Here is a 24,252-nt window from a genome sequence, read left to right on the forward strand (position 1 = left end):
TTTTTTTTGAAAAACATGTTTTTCTCAAATCAATCCAATGTAACCCTTAGTCTTTAAGTTTAAAAATTAGTTTCGTTTAAGTTCTACGTTTCAAAATGTTACAATTCACTTTTACTCTCAATTTTCATTAAATATTCACTTTTAGTCACTGGCGTTAATGTCAATTAATTAATTTAAAATAATTATGAAATGAAATTTTAAATTTAATTTTAATAATGATGAAAAATAATAAAACTTAATTATTAATAATTCATCCAATTCTTTTAGATCAATTAATAGACATTACTATTTAAGACGATGAGTGAGTATTTAGTAAAAATATCGAGGTCAAAAGTGTAAATCAACTACGGATTAAATTGAAACAAAACTTAAATCTCAAATGTAAAATTATAAACTCAACCTAAAGACTAAGAACCTATTTTGCTTTTTCATTTTTTTATTTTGAAAATTAAACCTATAGACACTGTTTATAACTCCAAATTTCTTCATTTGTTATCTACTTTTTACCAATAATGTAAAAAATCAAGCCAAATTTTGAAAACTAAAAAAACTAACTTTTAAAAACTTGTTTTGTTTTTAGAATTTGGTTAAGAATTTAACCACTGTAGTTAAGAAAGATGCAAATGATCCTAAAAAATAGGAAGAAAATAGACTTAATTTTCAAAAACCAAAAATAAAAAAAACGAAATGGTTACCAAACAAGGCCTAAATGTATAACATCTTAAACCTAAGGAATCAAAAAAGTACTTTTCCCAAAAATGAAATGAAGGGCCAAGAATGGTTAGTTTTTAAAGTTACAATGACAAAAATTAAGATTTTGAAAATACTAAAACCTAAATGAATAAAACTTAAAAGTATAGAGACCAAAATGAACCTTTTGAACTAATGCGGATTAAACCTAAGGAAAGAACAACAAAAAAGATCTCTAATTTTGTATAAAATTAAAGCTAAATTACAAGTTTAAAGCCTATATAATCTTTAAATGTTACATTGTCATGTATATATTTTCACAAGAAAATATTTGACATCTTTACCATGAGCAAGGAAAGTGAGCAATAAATACAATGTGACAAATAAATTTTTTTAGCCATTTCCAGATGCAATAAATAATAATATACCCTTAATTTCCTCCCCAAAAAGCTTAATATTGGCCCTACTAGCATTGGATCTAACCCCACTAGCAAAGATATACAAACTTCACTTTGACAAGGGAAAAAAAGAAAAAAGAACAAACAATGTTTAAAATTTCTTTACAAGATAATGAGACACATGAATTTAAATACTTTTCTTTCCCTTCTTTTAATAAAGTGGTTCAACAAAAGGAAAAAAGTGGTGGTTTGGGATTTTAGTTTGATTCTATTAGAGTGGATTTTTTGCTATCCTTTGAATCTACCTCCCTTCCCTTCTCTCTCTCTTTCATCTTCCAATATCATTGGATTGGATTTAACCCAACAAGTCAAAAACTTTGAAGTAATCTAATCCTGTCTCCCTAAATACAAAAATTACTTACAAGTTAGAAAGACTTTAGTTTTGTATCTATTTGCATAGGTACATTGCTATTCAAAGAAAACTCTTACTCTAGTCAAACATGCCAAACATGGGCAATCATAAATTTAATTGGGTTAGGTTAAGAGACATTTCAACCTCAAATAATAAGGTTGTAGGGCTAATTGACAAGTACTCCTTTTGGCGTAAGGGACTCGAATCTCCATACCCTACTAAAAATGTGGTTGTAAGTTTATCCAATATCAATGATCCTATTTGTAGACAATAAACCAGAGAACCGATCCGAAATTTCAATTCTAAAAAATATTCAACCAACCTAACCCAACCCTTGCGGTTTGGGTTGAATAGTCTGAGTTTGTCAGGTTCTCGGGTTATTTGAATATCCTAATAAATCCAACTTAACCTGATAATGAGGTTTCTTAAAGAAATGCTAATCACCATTGAAGAGCACTTCTGATTGAAAATCACAAAAAATTTCTAATGCAACAAGAATTTAGTTGTTGATAATGAGACACCAAGAGCATTAAAATGTAGCCTTGGAAAGTGGAGAAGTGATCTGAAATATCAAAAATAACATGTTCATAATCATCTGTTTGAAAGGAATCTTCAGACTGCAGCTCACATTCAGTAGCCACTAGCCAGTAGCCCTACATGGATAGCAAATTCAATACATGGGAAGGAGACTTTATCTCCCATAAAGAACAAAGTGTGGTGGTGTTTTTGCTTGGCCAGTGCAGCCAAGAAGATTGCATTTGACAGTGATTGGCACACCTTTCTTCAATCTTGACACAATCACATGCTAATAAAGAAAAAGATGTGTACTCTTGGGGAACAGATTCCTAGATTTGAACCAAAGGTGAGAAATAAAGTTGAAGAGTGTGGTTTTTCTGCCTGGCTCAAGACTACGGAGATGAGTTTGAGTTTAAGAATTTTGAATTTGGGTTCTCGATAATTTTTTCTTTTTCATCATCATACTAACCAAATGCGACAATTGTTTAACATGACAATGTTTAAATATGTTGTATGATATTTCACATCTCAATACACAACTACACTATTTAAACCCATGAACTAAAACCTTATACCAACCTGAGGAGGACTGAACTAGTTGAACAAAAAGTCAATGATTTGAATTCTCACCTCCTCCTTGTCTTAAAAAAATACTAAAAACTTTTGATTACATTGTTCCATTGACCATCGCAGAGAGACAAATACATTTTGTTGCTAATGAAAAGGATGAGATTGGGGCACTGCACTAGGTAGATCCTAGTATTCAAGAAATGAGATCTTATACATGGATTGATTCTATGAGAGAACAGCACTGTTTATAGTGTTTTTTCTAAGGATACAGTTGTACAACCTATAGAACATATCATGTTGAAGTAAGATCGTTATTTTTCTAAGTTCTATGAAGTGTCAGCAACTCCAAAATTATACACCAGAACATCTTTTGCATAGTAGCAGTGAGCTAGAATAAATTTTCAAGTATCTTAAAGCCTATTTGGTAGGCAATCTAAAAACAAAAATTTGAAAACAAAGGATTCAATGAAAATAAAATTATATTTCATGTTTTCAGATATGTGTTCGATAGCATATTCAGAAATTAAATTCCAGTTTAAACAAATTTTTAAAATGTGATTGAAAATACATTTAGTTACTCACTAAATATTAGATTGAATATAAACCATTACTAATTAATTTCTAAACTTGTTTTATGTTCAAGTTTTTGTATAATTATTATTTTGTAATATCATATAATATATATAATATATTACTTATTTTAAATTTAACAAAAATAATTGAGTTTATAACAAGAAATAGTATACTTGCGTTATTGTTTTTATCATTTTTAATACAATTCTGCATTTTAAAATTTTGAATTCAAAATCTGGATCAACTGAAAACATAAAAAAGTTATTTTCAGATTTTGCACTGTTTGGATCACGAATCTGAAAACATAAAACAGAATCTGAGTTGCCTATCAAATAGGCCCTTAAAATAACTTTTTACTTAAAAATAATTTAAAATTGTTTTAAATGAGGCTTGACTCAAGGTCAGAAAGTTACTTTGAAATTTTTAAAGACACCTCAAAGCATTTTCCAACTATAACAAGCCATGTTCAGCTCCATCATAAGAAAAGACTTGAGCTTTGATTAAATGAAACAAATCCCAGAAATACACCCCAAAAGCAACTAACCAAGGTGCCCTCAATGCAGATTTGAAGATAAAGCTAAAATAGTGATGGTGGGAGCATCTTAGTAAAGCCTAAAGCATTGTTAAAGAAACATCTTCATATGCATACATTCAAGTGGTTGCCTAGTGGTTCAATGCGCAAAATCTGAAATGTGAAATCAAGAGGCACAAGAAAGCAAAGTTGGCCAACTGCTAACAATCTACCAAATAAAATACTCGGTCGCCATTGGTTTTCTAATAGAAGTTAGATAATCAAATAGAATATAATTGCCTTATAAGTTATACCAAACAATAATGAATACACTACCTATAAAACTGTGTTATAATGAAGTAGATAATGAAAGATATGAACAATTGAAAGAGTCTAGATATTTGAACTAGAGAAGAGAATCCTCTCCTTGTTTACATGGCAGCAGGACAATACTCAAATAAAAAGCTGACAAAATCTTGAAATCTTGTATTATCGTTAATTTATATCATGGGACCATTCCATATTCATGTATTGTTTAATGGATTAACTTGTGGTTTCATATTCATTTCTTGAATTAATATTATTACTATTATCAATTTAGAGGCTATTAAGACTAGCTTACCCATACTTTGACTAATCTCAAAAGACAACCACCTAACTTTGAAACATTTGATTGTCAGAAACCTAGTAGAATTTTAATATTCTAAGTAGGCCAATAACTGTTAGGTCAACTCATAACGGCTAATTTCTTAAATTACTTTGAACTAACATTAAGTATTGGAACAAGCTGTTAACAGACCTGGGAGCAAATCAGTATACTGAGGTGGAACTTGAGAAAATGTTTATCGATATAAAACAAAAACCATGTATTACAGTCGAACTGCACACCAAAATTTTTTAAGAAAAATGGGACGGCATTTGGTAAATTTACTCCAGGACTTTAAACTATCTATTCTGAGAAAAGCAAGGCGAGAAGATCAACTAAATAATTAGTAAATAAAGAGTATAATTCACCAATGGGTTTAGAGAAGTACGAGAAACCTATCCGTGGAGTAGTCAATGTGAAGTTATTGCTTCCTCCCCCTTCCTTTCTTGGTTGGCTGTGCATCAACCTGGTCTTTGCCCGTCACTTCTGATATATCCACTTCACAAAAGAGAAAAGGCAAAATATATGAGAACTCCAATTAGTAGAACAGAGTGCACATTAGATTTACATGTTGAAGAATTGCTGGGAAAATAAAAAAATTATATAGATTAAGAAAGATGGTCCATGAATGCTAGAGTTGCTTATTTAGATCAGAGCTTGTGTGAGAACTCCAGGCATGCCGTGAATCATTTTGGCCAATACAAAAAAGTTATCATGCAGGTCTATATTCATTCATAGGTTCAAATGGCATTCAAAAGGGAAGTGAACTCGTCCTTCAAGTGCTGAAACCATGATGGAACTAATTTACAAGTTGCTGCAATTTAAGGATATGTAACTTTGGTGCAATTAGAGAAGACGTAGTTTCCATTCCATTCATTCATATAGACAACAAGAATTCAAATTTTAACAGAATTTTAGTACAAAATCATGTCACTAGCAAGTGGTTATTTATTATTCAACAGAGGATTCAGATGCTTCATTAATCAACATAAATTCAGAGCAAAATACCATCAGGGCCCCGGGCCATCAGTGTGAAGAATATGTTGTTGAGTTTTTCCATCTTCTTGGCATCCTGTGCCTGGTCAGTCTTGAACTTAAGACACTGGAAACATGAAGAAAACGGAAGGAAGAAAAAAAAAGAAGGAAATTAGTAGACCCAATACATCTAGAAAGAGAGCACTACTAATTCCATAATGATGTTGTTACAATTTGACATGTGCCCTTGCAAGTTTTGATTAACTTCCAGAGTGTTCATATCAATAGAAGATCATTGACGTGTCCAGGTTTGTCATGAGGATATGTGCAGATACAAAGAAAATTCTCCATACAAGCAAGCATCAACATATGAATATCGCCAATCAGAATCTCAGTTGATATCTTGTACCCGTGCATCTTTCACTGATTAGTTTTCGCTTTTCCATTTGAGAAAGAAACACCCCCACATCCTAATCATCCGTAGATTGATTACAAAAGATATATGACACCAAGAGAGTCGGTGAAAATTTTGGTTTTGATTAGTGGTTAGGTTTAAGACCTGAGTTCTAAATTGCTAGTTGTTGGTTCGTGGTTGCATAAAAAAAAAGTCTCATCCTTTACTGAGATGTAACAAATTCAACTGTTGTCTACTTGAAACTTTACAGAATAATATAGTGGAAGCATATCACAAGTCTACTTAGATACACGTGCATCAAAGACTCAATTTGGCACATTCAAACACTGTCGTTCAACATTCATAAGGCTAAGAATTTGCCACATGAAACACAGAACCAAGCATACAGTTGAAAGTCAATAATCGAAATTCCCATCCTGATCACTAACCAGAAAAACACATGATGTTAATCGATATTCCAACAAAAAATTCCTTACCTCACGGTTATCGGTGACCTTAAGAACTAGTTTCCCATCGCAGTGTCGATACTTCATATTATACCTCGTCTAAATTTTCAGTAGCATTGAAAAAGAAAACAGCAATCGCAGTTAGAATGAATCAGAAAACAAAGAACGATGCAATAAACGGAACATATGAGTAGACTGTAAGTTCGCAATCCAGGGACAATGTTTAGACAGAAACCAAATTAGGCAGTTTGATGAATTCAAGCGCCTTTCGCCATTCATATCATTCAAGTCTGCGGCGCTGATTTGCTCAGTTCCGTGTAATTCAAAAGTTAAAAATCCAATTGGAGAATGACAATAGAACAATGCGATCTAATTTCTCAGAATTCAAACAGATAACAATATCTAGGGAATCGAATTTGGAAGTAAAAACTTACGGAGTTGGGATCGGAACGGAACAATTGCACAGAACGCTCGACGAATTCATCCCACGAAGCTACGTAGACCATGGCTGTGCGGCAGAATCGAAAGAGAGCGGAGCTTGGGAATTTTAGCGAGCGTGCGAAAGCTTGGTTTCTTTAGAATGAATAGCACGAGCGCGATAAGAAAGAAACACAAATAAGGAATTTAGTAAACAATTTAGGCTCATTGCAATTCGTTTTTGGTTTTTTAATTTTTTAACAAATAAGTCTGTTTGGAATCTAATTGAGTTAATTTTATAAATATTTTAATAATCATTGATGGTAAAATCTTCAAGTCAATATTTAGTAAAGGATTGGAACAAGCTAAAAATATGAAGAAGAACTTACCTCAAATGTAGAATTCTTTAGAATCAGAGAATATTAATTCGAGGTGGCCATGGGATTGAGATCATGGCCTACAGAAAGTATGCCTTCATTGGAGGAGAGATGCTAGCCTCGGCTCCAAGGCCAAGGTAGGTACTGGGCCATTTGGCCCAACCTTTCTCCTTTCCTGGTCTCTTCCTCTCTCGACCCATTTGTCCATTTCTCACTCCAGTGACCTTCATATGATAATTGTTATTTCGGTTTTACTTTTAACAATTTATCGTCCTAAGCTCGTGATTCTTGGTCAAGAAATAATCCAAAACAAACATTGTTAAGAAAAATCAAAACAAAAAAGCATTTTTGAAAACTGTTTTTGGTTTTTAAAAAAGATTGCACCTAAGTATTATAAAATAGATCCATAACAATAATATGAATCTATCACCGTTAGGCTTATTAGAGTGATATAACAAGACTATCAGTGATAGACTCTCTCTTCCATTGATTTTTGCACATAATTATTAGAGTGATAACAATATTTCTTTCTTTTCTTTTCTTTTTTTCCTTTTTTTTTTCAAAAATCTGAGATTGTGGTTTTTTTTTTTGGATTATTTCGATGGAATTCAATAAAGATCGTGTGAACTATTATTCTGTAAGTCCGATTCCCTCCTCGTCACAAATTCTTTTCGATTTTCCTATTTCAATATTCCAAAATATTCTTACGTAATTTTTGTTCAAACATTATCGGTGAGTGCAATCAAGACTTTAGTCAAGTGATATATAGTCTTGTAAAGAAAAATAGTCTTGGTCCATAGTGCAAGTTGACATGCATAAGCAATAAAAGTCCCAATAAAACTAAGTATCATCCTCAAAGATTGGAATACAATTTTTTCTAGCTATTATTAATTACTTTCTGATTTTATAAAGTGATTCAACGGTGATTGAAGCTTCCGAAAGTTTTCAATTTTTAAACTAAGCTATCTACTTACAAATTTTACTGAATAAAGTCTCTAAGTTATTGATTCAATTATAGACTCGCATAATTAAATAACCTAACATAAGATTATTCAGGATGTCTTCTCTTGAACTCGATCTATCCTAACACTCAATTATCTATCCTAATACCCAATAATTAATTAATTCCCATGCAATTAGTTAATTAGGTGCAACATGAAGTTCCTTCAATCACAGTTCTTATAAACAACCTAACACTCGCATTCATAGTCTGATTACAATTCAAATTCTTATCTCTCTTTTGAGTAGATAATTAACTTATGTGCAATTAATCAATGGACAGTTGATAAAAAGAAAATAGACTAGGGAATTCGAAAACACAACTATGCTTCAATCCAAATGTCAATTAACAACGAACACAAAATCCATAGTCTCTCCACAATTCCCTAGATGAAATAGTCTAGCTACTCATGGTTATGATAAACATTACAATTTTAGCAACATGTAGAGAATAGTAAAAGATAAAGGGAAAAAACTATGCATCATCGTCATTGATACCACGTTGATCGCCACCACACATTCGACTCTCGTCCTCAAGCTAACAAACGACCTCCTCATCTTCCTCTCAAATTATTCTAACAATGACGCACACTCTTGTCCTAACTCAAAAATAACACTAAAACTTGATACCATTTCTAAAGGAACCCAAGGCCCACAGCGGAAGCGGGGATCGTCCTAATTTCATTTTTATCACATAATTAAAACTTACAGAATAAAAAATTATGCAATTCAACAAAAAATTACAACATGCTTAAAAGAGGAAAAAGGGAGAAGATTACATACTCTTGAAGAACCAAGATCTTCTTCTCAAATTCCCTCCTAGATCCGATCATGAACCTTCCTTGAAAATCAAACCAAAACTAAGACAACCACAAGTGAGACCTTTGTATTCTCTATAGGGGATGAGAATCACAAGAGGTGTGACATTTGTGTTCTTTTTGGGAGAGAGAGAGTATTGAGAAGAGAATTTTCCAGGGAGATAAAAAAACGTAGTCATACACACAGAGACCCTCTTTGTGAAGAAGATGGATTAGATCGTAGAATTAACCTCCCACTAGCACGATTAATTGAGAGAAAAATGGGAGGGAGTTACAACTCCCTTCTAAAAAGAATTTTCAAAAAATAATTTATTTTTTTAAAAATATTTAATATATATATATGTGTGTGTGTGATAACCACCTTATCATATTATATATATATTAAACTATATATTATATCAAATATAATACATAACCTATAGTTTTTATACTGTATCAAATACAATATAACATATAGTTTGAATTTCTCACAATAATGCATAACATTTAATATAAATCACATTTATACTAAATAATTATATGAATCTCATCGATATAATTATTATTTGAATCATATTCAAATATTTAATTCCTCTCAAAATAAACTTTATATTATAATGTACCAAATACATTATATTAATTATATCACATATAATTAATTTAATTTAATTATATCACATATAATTAATTTCCTAAATTAATTTGAACAATTCAAATTAATCCAAAATTAGTTCTTAATAATCCCTATTGAGCTACAAAAAGGGGACCTTAAAGACTTGTAGATCGAAGCTTCAATTAGGGGTGTTCTGAAAACCCGATGACCCGAAAAAATCGATCAACCCAACCCAACCCATGAGTATTGGGTTGGATTCAAATAAATGAATTTTTTTTGGGTTTGGTTGGTTCATGGGTTCACCTAAAATGACACAAACCAATTCGAACTAACCCGAACTTATTATTAACTTTATAATGTATATTTTTTACTCATGATACAATCATATATACATATATTTATTTAAGTTTTATCATTTTTTAGATAATTTATTCTCCAACAACTCCTAGCACTTTGGAAATAAAATATTCATTATATAAATTGAAATTGAGTTGTTAATCTTAATTCAATATATGAAAATAATTAAATCAAATTTTTACCTATTAACAACTTACTTTCTTTTAGAACAAAAATAACTTGATCAACCTAAACTAACCCAACCCAAATGTTTCATGGTTGGGTTGGGTTGGGTTCATTCTTTAAGAAGGGTTATTTGAGTTGAAGAAATTAACAACCCAAACAATTGGGTTGAGTCCAAAAAGTCCTTCAACCCAACCCAACCTACGAACACCCCTAAGTTCAATGATACTTGAATAATTAATTAAACTCTTTTAATTAAATTATTTAACATCCATTAACTGTTGGTTACTCCAATAAAGACCGATAGCTGTACTATTCACACTACAAATATATTAATATGTCCATTGGATATAATCAGTCAACAACGCAATGATCTTTCACAAATTGCTCGTAAGTACAACGAGACCAAAATTATCGTTTTGCCCATGTAGTTACATCTAACTCCTTAAGTACCACTGATTCCTCTAATGAACAATAAGTCATAGTCTAACTATGACCAAACCCCTCTTGGACCAAGAGCGAGTGTAATACTACATTGTTCAAGCCCCAAAATCAGCCCTTAAGGAAGCAATTTATTTACTTACATCGACATTAGGAAATGAGTGAATTCCATCTTGTGTAGCTGTGTTCCCAGCTTCTTGATCAGACGAACCCCCATAATGGTAGGTTTATTAAATCGATGATCTAACCACAACCCATACAAATCAAAGGAACGCATTTATAGGCTGGATTTCACAACTCACTCAAGATTCAGGTCATGTCACCTATGGTCATCCTAGTGAAATATAAGTATCTGTTATTAATGGTATTATATTATGAGACTATTCATTTCATGGTCCGGTCTTTTACAAACCCTTTTGTATAGAACACCCATGCTCACATGTCTCTACATGAACGATAAAAATCAGATCATTTGTAGCACTTTACAATAATTGTAACATCTACAAAGTGGGTCGTATTCGTAGTGTCATCAGGATAATGTATCTAACCTTATCCATCTACTACAGAACATTTCGGTTATCACTTAAACATGATCCACTTGTATATTTCTATGTACATGTTTAGGCTACATAATATAACCTTGGATCTTAGTTTATTAGTCTGTGGGTTAATATTACTAAATGTCAAATAAAGTACCTCATATTTTATTAAATAAACAAATAGTTTATATATTACAATTACAAACTACAAGACCCATGAGATTTAGGGCATCAACCGCAACATTTTCTGTGTAGCCAACACATCTTTTTAAAGGGAAAATAGAGGCAGCATCGCAACGTTGCAACATTGACCTCTAGTGCCCTTGCAACATTGAGCAATGTTGGCGGGGCTTCAAAGTTCGTAGCGTCGCGATGCTACCCTATTTTGAGCTCTCAAGTTTGGCCTCTTTTCTGGTCCTTTTTGTATAAATGACCCTATAGTTCTTCTTCAAGGGTTTTTCACCATTTTATGTCCAAATTCTTCAAAACTTTTTTCTATAGCTCGATTATGAAATTCACTTAATTTAACGTACTAAATCACACATATCCTAAATTAGAAGCAAATACAACACTTTTCAAATGTTTTTCACAACCTCATGCTATCAACAAGTAATACATGAAGTACTCCAAATATTGAATTCAAGGGATGAATGTAACAAAAATTGTAAGTAAACAAGACTTTCTTATAATTGGTTGTGTGAAAATAGACTAAAGACAAAAGAAATAAAAAAAATAAAAAATAAAAAATGGACTCAAATTTGCACATACCCTTTAGTTAGAGAATGTCACATCTCATACAATTGCAACTTTGACTCAAACTTAAATATGGTGAATCAAATTGAACACCTATTCGACTTTCGATGAAGTATTTGTCAAAGACAAAAAAGACAAAGACTTATGTCCAAGTTATTTTCCTATATTGCTTTTATGGAAACCAAGTTTCATCTAACCCTTTCAGTATTAGACTTAATTTTTGTAACATCGTATAATCTATATTATATTACATATTTTAATTTAACAAAAATAATTGAGTTTATAACACGAAATACTATATTTATTATTGTTTTCATCATTTTTAATATAATTCTGCCTATTAAAAACTTTGAATTCAAAATCTGGATAGTCTGAAAACATGAAAAACAGTTATTTTAAAAAATTATGCCGTTTAGATCACAGAATCTATGAACAATTTTATTTACTAATTCAATAAATATGAAAATATAAAATAGAATATGAATTATCTATCAAACAAGCCCTAAATTTGGTATCGGCAAAAAAGGCAATCATGGAATATGCAACAGGGAAATAGATCCTAATTTACAGAGTCATGGTCATGGTCTATAGCCATGACCACATCGGTGATGGCAAAAAACCCAACTCTTCGTCTTTTACTATCACTATCAGCTCAAGCCTAGGTAGCTGCATTTTCTCTCTCCAAAACCCATTTCATTTTTCTCTCCAAAAACCCATCTTCTTCAATCGCAGTTGGGTTTTCTTACAGCTTCTCCAATGTCCTCTGTTCAGCCATCTCCATATGGCTTCACTGAAACTTCCATTCTATCACGCGCCCGAGCCGCCTCCGATTCTGTTTACGCCACTTTACGGCCATGGCGGGAGCTTCTTCAGCCGTTATCGTCTTTCACCCGCCCTTCATCCATTGGCGAGGCGACTATTCGGTGTAAGCGTAATCTCAAGTACTTCCGTGTTAATTACACCTTCATCGTTTTGCTCATTCTCTTTTTCAGCCTCCTCTGGCACCCTGTTTCATTGATTGTGTTCTTGATCGTGTTCGTTGCGTGGTTCTTCCTTTATTTTTTCCGGGATGAGCCATTGGAGGTGTTTAATCGTGTTGTTGATGATCGAGTTGTGTTGGCTCTGCTTGGATTGGTCACAATTGTTGCTTTGGTGTTGACGGATGTGTTGTTGAACGTATTGGTTTCGATTTTGATTGGGGTTTTTCTTGTTTTGATACATGCCGCCTTTAGGGTTACAGATGATTTGTATATTGATGAGCAAGAAGTCGCCGATGGAGGATTGCTTTCGGTTGTCGGCAGTCCGACTCGTACAGGGTATAGCCGAATCTAGAAATATCATTGGTTCATTTGGCTATGTTATGAAATATGAATGATCCTCTCGCCTCATCTAATCCAAGTTCTTCGTGCTACAATTCGAAATTCGAACGAGCATTAGAGATCAAGCTTCTCTCTAGCCTTCACTTGGTGATCTGGTTTGATGTCACTGATTGTTTCAGCGATGATTTTTTCAATTACTCCTTAAATTTTAGGGTTCTGCTTTTGTAATGTTTGTTCAAAATGTTTGAACGTGTAGTTTTAGTTGATGGTAGCGATATACAGAGTTTTGCTAGGTTAAATCCTGGATTTTATCCCAACACTACTCCTATTTGGGTTTGATTTTTAAGGAAGGGGGTTGCAATAACTTTGGGTTTGGTGTGTTCTTTACTTTTGGAAAGAAGAAATGGCAAATAGTGAATCTCAATTTTGGTCTTAAATGTTCTGTTAAGGTATACAGGATCTACCATTTCATGTATTTTCTGTGGTGTTCTTTCTCTTCATTGTCTCGGAATTTCTGGGTATACTTGTTGATTCATATAAACTATAATGGTATATATTGCTTTGCTTCTCATCATTTGCCATAAATTGTATTTTGTGGGTTTTTGAATACAACAACTGCAGGGATGGGAGATCGAACCTCCAACCTATAGGGTGGTGGAAGGTCGTGTCATCCCAATTACCGTTGAGCTAAGCTCGCTTTGATTATATGCTATGGGTTTTGATGTTTCAAATTGATTGTGAAAAGTAGGAACTAGATAGTATTAGCTGAGCGTTTCCAAATTCTTGGAGATATGATGCTAAGGTTTAATCTGTGTACTCTAGGATGTTATGCTTTGTATTAGTTTTGTTTCTTAGGTTTCGAAATGCACTAGTTTGACATTTTTTTATCAGATATTCAGCTTTGTCACATGATAGATCTGTTTGTGAGTTTGGATGTGGATTAAAAGGGGAATTATGTATTGGATGGCCCAGCATAGGAGCTGTATTATCTAGCATTTGCTTTTTTTTTTCCCTCTCTTTTTCTATTAGAACTTCTGCTTCACTTTCCAAATGGTTCCACTTTCTGCATCTTTCTGATTCCCATGTGACAAAAGTTAAAAGTGTTGGTTATTTTAGTTGTATAATGCCTATTCTTTTATCAGGGATCCCAAGTGAAGGTGCTTGAATTTATAGCTGGTTTTCACATGGCGATTGTCTTAGTTCTTGGTTCTTGTTTTTAATGTCGCATAGGCAACTTGCACGAAAGCAGGTGAACTGTGAATGCTTTGTGGGACAATAATGAAGGTTTATTCATTACATTTCAGACTTTCAGGTCCAAGGATTTCATTACATTTTCACGTCTTTGCTGCACCCTACGATATAACTGGTTTTCGTTTGATGATTAGTCGGTTTTTTTATGCAACATTGGTTACTCTCGGATGGGGTGTTTACTAGAGTCTGTTGTTTGTTGTTGCTAATTTAATTCCTTGAGCTTGTCTTCAACTTCGGTTCACAGTAATAGTTGGCTGCTAGTTGGACTGCCGCCATTTTTTTGCAGCCTAGGCAGACGGTGCCTGTGGTAAGCTGTTATTTTAATGCTTTTGCAGTTTCTTTTGCCTATTGTGGTTGGGTTAGACTGCGAAAAGTGGTCACAGCTCACAGCTAGCTGTTAAGTATTACTCATGGTCAAATCTGCAAGAAGAACCTGTTTCTTCCTTTCCTTTTTTCAATAATTCTTTCATGAGACAAGTAGGGTAAAAGAGTTAAAGTTAGCATGTGATTCGATTTCAAAATTTTTGTTTTCCTTGGCGTTTGTGAAAAAACATTCTGTAAGAATAGGAAGAGTTCTTTTTTCTTTTTTCTTTTTTGAAGAATAAATAGGAAAACTACTCCATATTCTTTTATCTGTTTCTTCTCTCTAGTTGTTTGATATTTTATGTTTCATCATTTATATATATATATATTTTTAAAAAATTAACCTTATCTTTTGGGATGCTTTTCATCTTTTTCTGGAAAATTGGCAATTGTAATAATACTTTTTCAAGATGGTAACATGGTAAAATTGATAATTACATTGTATCGTTAACTGATAGTTGGTTCGATTTTTTCGATTTTAGATAAACTGAAACCAAAGTGAAACATTGGTCTTATAAAATAGAGAAGTAAACCGATGCACAAAACTTTTTCATTTATTTGGTTCCATCATTTGGTTTTTGCTCAATTGGGCCTTTCGCATCTTTTTTTCTTTTCTTTTCTTTTCGTTTTTTTTTATTTGATTTCAACTTTTCTTTTTAATAACGCATTTTTGTTTTTCTCGAATTAAAATATGGACCAACATCCTTTTTTATTTAAAGATTTTAATCGTGTTTCTTTTCTTCAGATGATAATTGGACTTTTTTTCCCCTTAATAACAAGCCTATGTCCCTATTATAAATATTATAAAAATAAATAGATGTCAATTGCTTAGTATCTTAAAAGTCATATGTCAATATTTGTAGTTATTCATGTTTGGTATTCATGTAAGACCACATCTTACTTGTCACTTTGTTTTTAAATAGTGACATTTGGTGGATCTTAAAATCACACATTAGTGAGAAGTCCATTTTAACTTTTCACTACATTTTTATAATTTTAGTTATTTTATTTTAGTATTATATTATATTATATTCTCCATTGCGTTCCTCAATTTCACAACACATTATCAGCACGAGCTCCTATTGCTTCCATCGCTCAAGGTGGGTCGGTCTTTTTTCTCTTTATTATAATTAATAAATTAAATATTATTTTGCATATTTAATACATATTAAATTTCTAATATAAATACAATATTTTGTGATAGTGTTGTCATGACAAACCTTACAAGATTAGAATTCACAGCCCTTGACATTAATGACAATAATTTGAAGGAACTTTAACGAGGGAACCTTGAGTGGAAGCAAATCGACCAAATTCCATAATTTGTTGAATGCAAAGTTTTACAGTAAACAAGCAATAAGATATGCATTTAAAACTAAATTACAACATGCTTTAAAAGAAAAAGGGTTTCAAGAAACCTCACATTTGAAGACTTTCTTCGCGTTTTCCCTCGAACGGATCACAAATTTTTTGAAGACCTTCTTCAAGATAAACCTCAAACCAAAACCCAGACACTACCACAATAGTGGGCTTTGACTATTTTGGTTGAGAGAGAGCTTAATGTGCAGAGGAAGAAGATTGAGAACTTTCACAGTCAAAAACGAAACTCACAGAACACTTTTGTAAAAAAAAATTTCAATCATTCAATAGCCTGAGGAGAAGAAGAAGAAAAACCATTTTTTCTTTTCTACTTGTCATAAAAATAATCACCCCCCACTAATGTGAGTGGAGAGAAAAGATGGGGAAGATAGTTATAACTCTCATCCTTATTATCAAATAATAATAATCATAATATAAAGATAAATATAATAACTAACTTATTATATATATATATATTAAATTATATGTTATATCAAATATAACATATAACATATAACCTATAGTTTTAATATTGTATCACATATAATATAAATATAGTTTATTTTCTCTATTACATGACATTTAATATAAATCATATTTATATTAAACTTAACAACTATGAATCCCATTCATAGAAAAAATATTTGAATCTCATTCAAATATCTATTTCCTCCCATTAAGTTATAATGTATCAAATACATTATAACAATTATATCACATATAATTAAAATAATTTAATTATATCATATATAATTAAATCTTTGAATAATTCAAACTAATCTAAAAACTGATTCTCAACTAAATCCTATTGAGCCACCAAGGGGACTTCATGAACCTGTAGCTTGAAGTTCCAACGGTACATGAATAATTAATTAAAATATTTAATTACATTATTCACCATCTGTTAACTGTCAGACACTCTACTAAAGATCGACAGCTGCACTCTTCGTACTACAGATATAATTCTATGTCCATTGGATATAACCAATCAACAGTACGATGACTCTTCACAAATTGCTCGTAAGTACAATTTGGCCAAATTATCGTTGTAGTTATATCTAACTCCTTATATATCATTGATCCCTCTAATGAACAATAGGTCATAGTTCTACTATGACTAAACCCCTCTCGGGCCAGGAGAGGGTATGACGTCACATTGTTCAAGACCCGAAATCAGCCCTTAAGGGAGCAATTTATCTACTTACCCCTACCTCGGGGAAGGAGTAAATTCCATCTTGTGTAGATGTTCCCAGCTCCCTAATCAGACGAATCTCTAAAATGGTAGGCTTGTTGAGTCGATGATCTGGCCACTCTCACCTATACAAATCAAAAAACCGTCCTCATAGGCAAGAGTTCACAACTCACTCAGGATTCAACATGTTACCTAGGGTCATCCTAGTGAAATGTAAGTATCTATTATGAACGACGTTATATAATGAGACTAAACATTTCGTGGTCCGGTCTTATACAAACTCCTTTATATAGAATATCCCCGCTCGCATGTCTAATACATGAATGATCAAGATCAAATCATTTGTAGTACTTTACAACAATTGTAATACCTACAAAGCGGGCCATACTCGTAGTGTCACCAGGATAGGGTATCCAGCCTTATCCATATACTACAAACCATTTATGTTATCATTTAAACATGATCCACCTGTATGTCCCCACATACATGTTTAAGTTACAAAGATAACCTTGGATGTTAGTTTATTGGTTTGTGGTTAATGCAACTAAAATATCATATATTTTATAGATAATTAATGAAAAATCAAATATTTTATTAAATACATAATGAGTTTGTTCAACAATGTTTACAAACTATAGAACCCTATGAAATTTAGGGCATCAACCCCAACAACCTCCTACTTGATCTAAAGCTAGTGGGGTGTACAATATAATCAAAATACAAAATACACAAATAATAAACTAGGGCATAATACGCGACCAGTACAATATCTCCCACTTGCCCTAGTTTAGACATGGCCTGTCCCATAGATCCATACTCTGTAGGTGACCCTCAAACACCGTAGCCATGAGGGCCTTTGTAAACGGATCCGCAACATTGTGCTCCGAAGCTATCTACGTGACAATCACGTCCTCTCGATACACAATCTCTCAGATGAGATGATACTTTTGCTCTATATGTTTGCCGCACTTATGACTCCTAGGCTCTCGGGAATTAGCCACAACACCATTATTATTACAATAAAGTGTGATGGGCTTTGATATGTTTGGAACAACTTTCAGATCAGTCAAGAATTTCTTGAGCCAAATGGTTTTCTTAACAACTTCACAAGTCCATACATACTCAGCCTCCATGGTGGAGTCAACGATGCACCCTTGTTTGGTGCTTTGCCATACTACTGCCCCTCCGTTAAGAGTGAACACTGATCCTGATGTGGATTTTCTAGAATTCTCATCAGTCTAAAAATCAGAGTCCGTGTATTCCGTAAGGATCAAATCCTTAGAACCATAAGAATCAAATCCTTAGAACCATATACGAGCATGTAATCCCCTCGCCGTAGATACTTGAGGATGTTCTTAATGGCTGTCTAGTGATCTAATCCTGAATTAGATTGATATCTACTGACTATCCCCACTGCATAGCAGATGTTAGGTCTAGTACATAACATCGCATACATCAAGTTGTCCACAACGGATGCATAGTGGACTCATCTCATCTCCTCAACCTCTTGAGGTGTCTTAGAACACTGTTTCTTAGATAATGTAACTCACTGTCTAAGAGGCAATAAGCCTATTTTGAAGTTCTACATCGAATATTTGACAAGTATCTTGTCAATATACGACGCCTGAGCAGTGGTAGCATTTTGTTCTTTCGATCTAGAAAAATCTGGATACCCAGAACAAATTAAGTCTCTCCCAAATCTTTAATTTGGAATTGGGTCGCTAGCCAGTTCTTAATTGTAGTCAGTAAACCTACATCATTCCCAATAAGCAGGATATCATCTACATACAACAGTAGAAAAACTACTGAACTGTTGATATCTTCTTGTATACATAAGGTTCATCAATGTTTTGATCAAAGCCATAAGATTTGATCGCAGTATCAAACCTTATGCTCCAAGATCGAGAAGCTTGTTTCAGTCCATAAATGGATCGATTAAGCTTGCAAAACTTTTGCACTTGACCTTTGGTTATGAATCCCTCGGGCTGCACCATGTAAATGGTGTCCTCAAGATTTTCATTCAGAAAAGTAGTCTTGACATCCATTTGCCAAATTTTATAATCATAATATGATGCAATGGATAGGAGGATCCGGATAGACTTAAGCCTGGTAACAGGCGAGAAAGTCTCCTCATAGTCGACTCCCTTTACTTGGGTATAACCCTTTGCCACCAGCCTAGCCTTGAAGGTTTGCACCTTCCCATCAACACCTTGTTTCCTCTTGTAGATCCATTTACAACCTATAGGTTTAACCCCTTCAGGTTGATCTACAAGATCCCATACGAAATTGAAGTACATAGGCTCCATTTCGAGATCCATTCATCTTTGTCAATATCCTTCATTGTCTTCTTGTAAGACAATGGATCCTCAACTTCACCATCAGCTACCATAACTAGGATTTCAGTTAAACCCATATAGCGAATAGATGGGTTCGAAACCCTCCTACTACGTCGAGGTTCCCTCAACACTTGAGGTGGATTTGACCTACTAGATGAACCTACTTCAACAACTCTTATTGAGGTACTAGGTTCTTCAACAACTCTTGTTGAAGATTCAGTAGTTTCTTTGGAAATCTCATTCAACACAATCTTACTTCTAGGCCTGTGCTCCCTTATGTTGTCTTCCTCAAGAAAAGTAGCATTTTTCGATACAAATACTTTGTTTTCTTTAGGATCAAAGAAGTAACCACCTCTCGTTCCCTTGGGGTTACCTACAAATAGGCATAGACTTGAACGTAGTTCCAATTTCTTAGGATTAACCTCAAGCACATGTGCTGGGTAACCCCAGATTCTGAAATGGCATAAACTAGCTTTACGACCATTCCATAACTCCAAAGGTATTCTGGCAACACTCTTGGAGGGAACACAGTTCAGGATGTACGCTCCAGTCTCTACTACATAATCCCAAAAACGAGTCAGATAAGGAAGCGTAACTCATCATAGACTGAATCATGTCCAACAGGGTTCGATTTCTCTTTTATGATATACCATTTTGTTGAGATGTACCAGGTGCTGAGAGTTGAGACACAATTCTGTGTTTTATCATATAGTTTTGCAATGTTAAATCCATAAACTCTCCACCTCGATCAGATCGAAATGTTTTAATCATTCTATTTAATGCATTTTCAACTTCAGTCTTGAATTCTTTGAACTTTTCAAAAGATTCAGATTTATGTTGCGTTAAATAAACGTGTCCATATATTGAACAATCATCAACAAAAGTGATGAAATATTCATAACCTTCTCTAGCTTTTACATTCATTGGACCACGAAGGTCCTAATGTACCAGCTCTAGAGGTTTTTTAGCCCTATGACCTTTTCTAGTAAAAGGTCTCTTAGTCATTTTGCCTTCAAGGCATGACTCACACACAAGTATAGAATTTTCTTCTAACTCACTTAGAAGTCCATTCTTCACAAAACTCTCAATCCTATTGAGATTGTTGTGTCCTAGTCTTAGGTGCCAAAGTTGGGCATTTTCCTTAAGAGAAATTTTAAGTCTTTTATGTTGAGTTACAACAGTTTTAAACATCTCTGTGTTATGGAGGGCATTTGTTGCTAACGGCCTTAGCACATACAAATCATTTTCCACTTTTGCAGAACAAATATGAACACCATTATTTGTAATAAACACTTTATTGAAAGAAAAGTTGATATTATGATAATGTTCTAACAAGCACTTTACAGAAACTAAATTCCTTTTCAGATCAAGAACTACAAATACATCTTTCAAAACACGAAATATGTTTTGTAAAGTCAACCAAAGACCTCCCACTGCCACAGTTGAGACGACGTACCCGATTCCAACTCGCATCGTCATCTCACCAGCATCTAGTTGCCATCAGAAACTAATTCCCTAAAATGAAGAACAAACATGGTTAGTGGCCCCAAAGTCAATAATCCAAGCAAAATCATCATTCTCTAATAAACAAGTTTCCAATACAAGTAAGTCATATTTACCTTGTTTAGCCTTCTTCTTTTCTGCCAAATATCTGGGGCAGTTCCTCTTTCAGTGCCCATCTTGGTTGCAATGGAAACATTTTTCTTTGTCAGCCTTAACGGGTTGTCTACCCCTTGGTGCAACAACTACTGGGTTAGCAACCTTCCCCTTTCCACCCTTTTTCTTCTTCCACTTTTTGGTTCCGGAGGAAGAAGGTACAAACTTAGTTCCAGAGGTCGAACCTTTGTGGAACTTTTTAGAAGATGAAGGATCATTTGCTTCACCCTTCTTCTCCTTTCTTTTCAACAAGGATTGGAAGGTGTATAGCTCGTTGAACAGGGTAGTCAGGTTATAGTTAATCCTATTCAAAACAACATTGCTACAGAAGTGCAGGAAACTTTCAGGTAAAGAACAAGAATTTGTTAGCCTTAAGCTCCCTCCAAAGGTTTTTGAACAGAACTTTGATAGGTGAGAGGTGTAAGCAGAGAGAACGAGGCTTTTCAAAAAAGTACTGAGATTGTCCCTGACCCTAAGAGACTGCTTGAAGAAGAAAAGATATATTTTACAATCAAGAGGATTCCAGTATTTTGCTAACCTGGCTGACCTCATCGATGCTTGACACGTTCATTTTCGCCACGTTGAAGTGGATCATCTGAAGGAAATCGGATTCGCGAGATTTTCATGAGCAGCGGAAGAACGATAAGTCCAAATCACAATCATGAATGAACATATATTTATAGTCGACTTCAAACAAGCGGTTATACAATTCATACAGAGAAATTACAACATGAAAAACTACAATGCACAGAAAGCAAACTCTATGCACATATGAAGATGTGTCTCCACACTCCGTTGCGCGACCGCTCGAACAATTAGCAACCTCGAACACTCGATCTACACGGACCAGACACAGCACGAACACAACACGAACACTTCCTCTCGTCCTCGACGATCGCCCCGGTCACGAAACTCCTCAACACCACGAACGACCTCCACAAGCACCACGAACGGCCTCCAGAAAAACCTCGACGGTGTCGAGTTAAGTCTGAAACCACAACAAGGCTACCTTGATATTCTCGGTGTGAGAATCTAGAGGGTGGGCTCTGTTCGGACTTGGTATGAGGCAGACGAATGAGGAACACCAATCGCGTACACGACTGGGCAAGTGGGAGATGGTGGAGACCTATCGTATAGGTCGATGGCCCAATCGTTTAGATAAAAGCTAAGCGGTCGTCTAGTAAAATTATGCGATCGTTTAGCTTAGTCTGTCGCCTACAGACACTACACGACCGTGTTACGTGGGCAAGCGATCGTCTAGCAAAACTATGCCGATTGTTTAGTAGATATTGCACGATGGTTTATCTCTACTTGCACGATCATTAGCTCGCCTCACCGTTGTTTAATAAATCGGTATTTACTTGACGACCCATGAGTTTCTTTGCACGGAGAGAAAACTCAAAACCTTTTTTCAATAGTTTGTAAATCATCTTTTGAAAATAAGAAAACCATTTTTCTTTTAAACTCACGGTTACCATGATTCCAATAACCACCCACTCACTTGGTTATTAAAGAAAAAGAATTAATTATCTAATAATTAATATTATTATAAATATAAATGATAACCAACTTATCATACTATATTTATAACCTATAGTTTTAATATTTCATCTCATGAAACATATAAACCATAATTCTTTTTCTATTCCATGGTACTTAATGTAAATCTCATTTACATCAATCCTCCATTAGATGTATCTCATACATCATACCTATTATATCATATATAATCAAAATACCTTTTGTCAATTTGAACATTTCAAATCAACACCAAGAACTAATCCTCAACTTAATCCATTGAGCTACCAAGGGGACCTCATGAACCTGTAGCTCGAAGCTCCAACGGTACGTGAATAACTGACTAAATTCTTTAGTCACGAGATCCACCATCTGTTAACTGCTAGACACTCCAGTAAAGACCAACAGCTGAACTCTTCTTACCACAGATATATTATGTGTCCATCTTAACCAATGAGCAGTGTGATAACCCTTCATAGATTGCTCGTAAGTACAGTTGGGACAATAACCGTTATGCCCTGTAGTTACATCTGTCTCCTTAAGTACCACTGATTCCTCTAATGAACATAAGTCATAGTCCTACTATGGCTGAGTCTTCTCTTCCAAAGAGAAGCTGTGGCTACTATGTTCAAGCCCCGGAATCAGCTTTTAAGAGAGCAATCTCTCTACTTATCCCTGCTTCGAGAAATGAGTGAATTCCATCTTGTGGATTGAGTTCTCAGCTCCTACATCAGATAAGTCCCCAAAAAGGTAGGCATGTTAAGTTGACAATCTGGCCACTCTCACCCATACTAATCAAAGGACCACCTTCAAAGGTAGGAGTTCCTAAAACACTCAGGATTGAGGTCGTGTCACCTATGGTCGTTTAGGTGAGATGCAAGTCTCTAGTATCAACGGCGTTATATATAGAGTCTAGTCATCTCGTGGTCCAGGTCTTATACAAAATCTTTGTATAGGACACCCTCGCTCGCACGTCTCCATATGAATGGTCAGGATCTACTATCTGCAGTAGTTTACAACACTTGCAAACCTCTACAAAGCAGGTCATATCCGTAGTTTCATAAGGATCAGGTATCCCACCTTAATCCTTATACTACAGACCTATTTAGGTTATCACTTAAGGCATGATCCACTTGTATATCACATATACATGCTTAAGTTCATATAAGATAATCAAGGAGCTTTTTTTATTGGATATGAGTAAATGCCAGAATTAAATAACACTTATTTTATTCATTGAACAATGTGTATCTTTATAAAACAACGAGACTCTGGGAGAATTAGGACACCAATCCCAACATCGTCATGTTGAGAACGTGTTCTCGAACAGATGCCCCCTCTTGTATACGGGCATTGAAGATGTATTTAAAAGCGTCATGTCTGAGCTGTACAGATGGTTGTCCGAACATTCCTTTTAGGGACTCTATGATCTCACGGGCTGTGAGCATGGGCTTATGCTTCTTGGCCAAGACTTCATTAAGGCTTGCCAAGATATACGCTCGGGCCATTTCATTTGCCCTTGTCCAATGCTCATATGCTTCTCGAACATTTCAAGGAGCATTGACAGGTGGAAAGGGAGGACACTTCTCCATCAGGACGAAGCAAAGGTCATTGATGATTAAAATAGTATTGATTGTGTTTTTCCAATTAG

General features: G+C 34.2%; 2 protein-coding genes across 3 annotated transcripts; one reads left to right on the top strand and one right to left on the bottom strand.

Annotated features, from left to right (window-relative positions):
• Positions 1 to 4,392: 4,392 nt before the first annotated feature.
• Positions 4,393 to 6,980, bottom strand: LOC120077529 (signal recognition particle 9 kDa protein). Of its 2 annotated transcripts, XM_039031439.1 has the most exons (5): positions 6,959 to 6,980; positions 6,587 to 6,725; positions 6,183 to 6,251; positions 5,325 to 5,418; positions 4,393 to 4,814 (listed from the first exon to the last, which is right to left on the bottom strand). In XM_039031439.1, exons 2-5 carry the CDS (start codon positions 6,656 to 6,658, stop codon positions 4,738 to 4,740), a joined length of 312 nt encoding a protein of 103 aa, XP_038887367.1. In that variant the 5' UTR covers positions 6,659 to 6,725; positions 6,959 to 6,980; the 3' UTR covers positions 4,393 to 4,737. The 2 variants fall into 2 exon arrangements, with proteins under 2 accessions (XP_038887367.1, XP_038887366.1); XM_039031438.1 differs by lacking the exon at positions 6,959 to 6,980 and having other exon boundaries at positions 6,587 to 6,770.
• A 5,217-nt stretch (positions 6,981 to 12,197) lies between these two features.
• LOC120077503 (PRA1 family protein E-like) lies at positions 12,198 to 13,420 on the top strand. The gene has a single exon (XM_039031408.1). The coding sequence runs from the start codon at positions 12,364 to 12,366 to the stop codon at positions 12,937 to 12,939; it is 576 nt and encodes a 191-aa protein (XP_038887336.1). The 5' UTR covers positions 12,198 to 12,363; the 3' UTR covers positions 12,940 to 13,420.
• Positions 13,421 to 24,252: the final 10,832 nt, after the last annotated feature.

This window comes from Benincasa hispida, chromosome 5 (assembly GCF_009727055.1).
Source record: "Benincasa hispida cultivar B227 chromosome 5, ASM972705v1, whole genome shotgun sequence".
Taxonomy (NCBI): Eukaryota; Viridiplantae; Streptophyta; class Magnoliopsida; order Cucurbitales; family Cucurbitaceae; genus Benincasa; species Benincasa hispida.

Bases quoted from the DNA above. Each gene is read 5' to 3' on its own strand.
- LOC120077529 (XM_039031439.1), bottom strand. From the start codon at position 6,658: ATGGTCTACGTAGCTTCGTGGGATGAATTCGTCGAGCGTTCTGTGCAA. The intron at 5,419-6,182 runs GTAAGGAATTTT...TCATGTTTCCAG, and splicing joins AGGTCACCGATAACCGTGAG to TGTCTTAAGTTCAAGACTGA. The intron at 4,815-5,324 runs GTATTTTGCTCT...TCTTTTGTGAAG, and splicing joins GATGGCCCGGGGCCCTGATG to TGGATATATCAGAAGTGACG.
- LOC120077503 (XM_039031408.1), top strand. From the start codon at position 12,364: ATGTCCTCTGTTCAGCCATCTCCATATGGCTTCACTGAAACTTCCATT.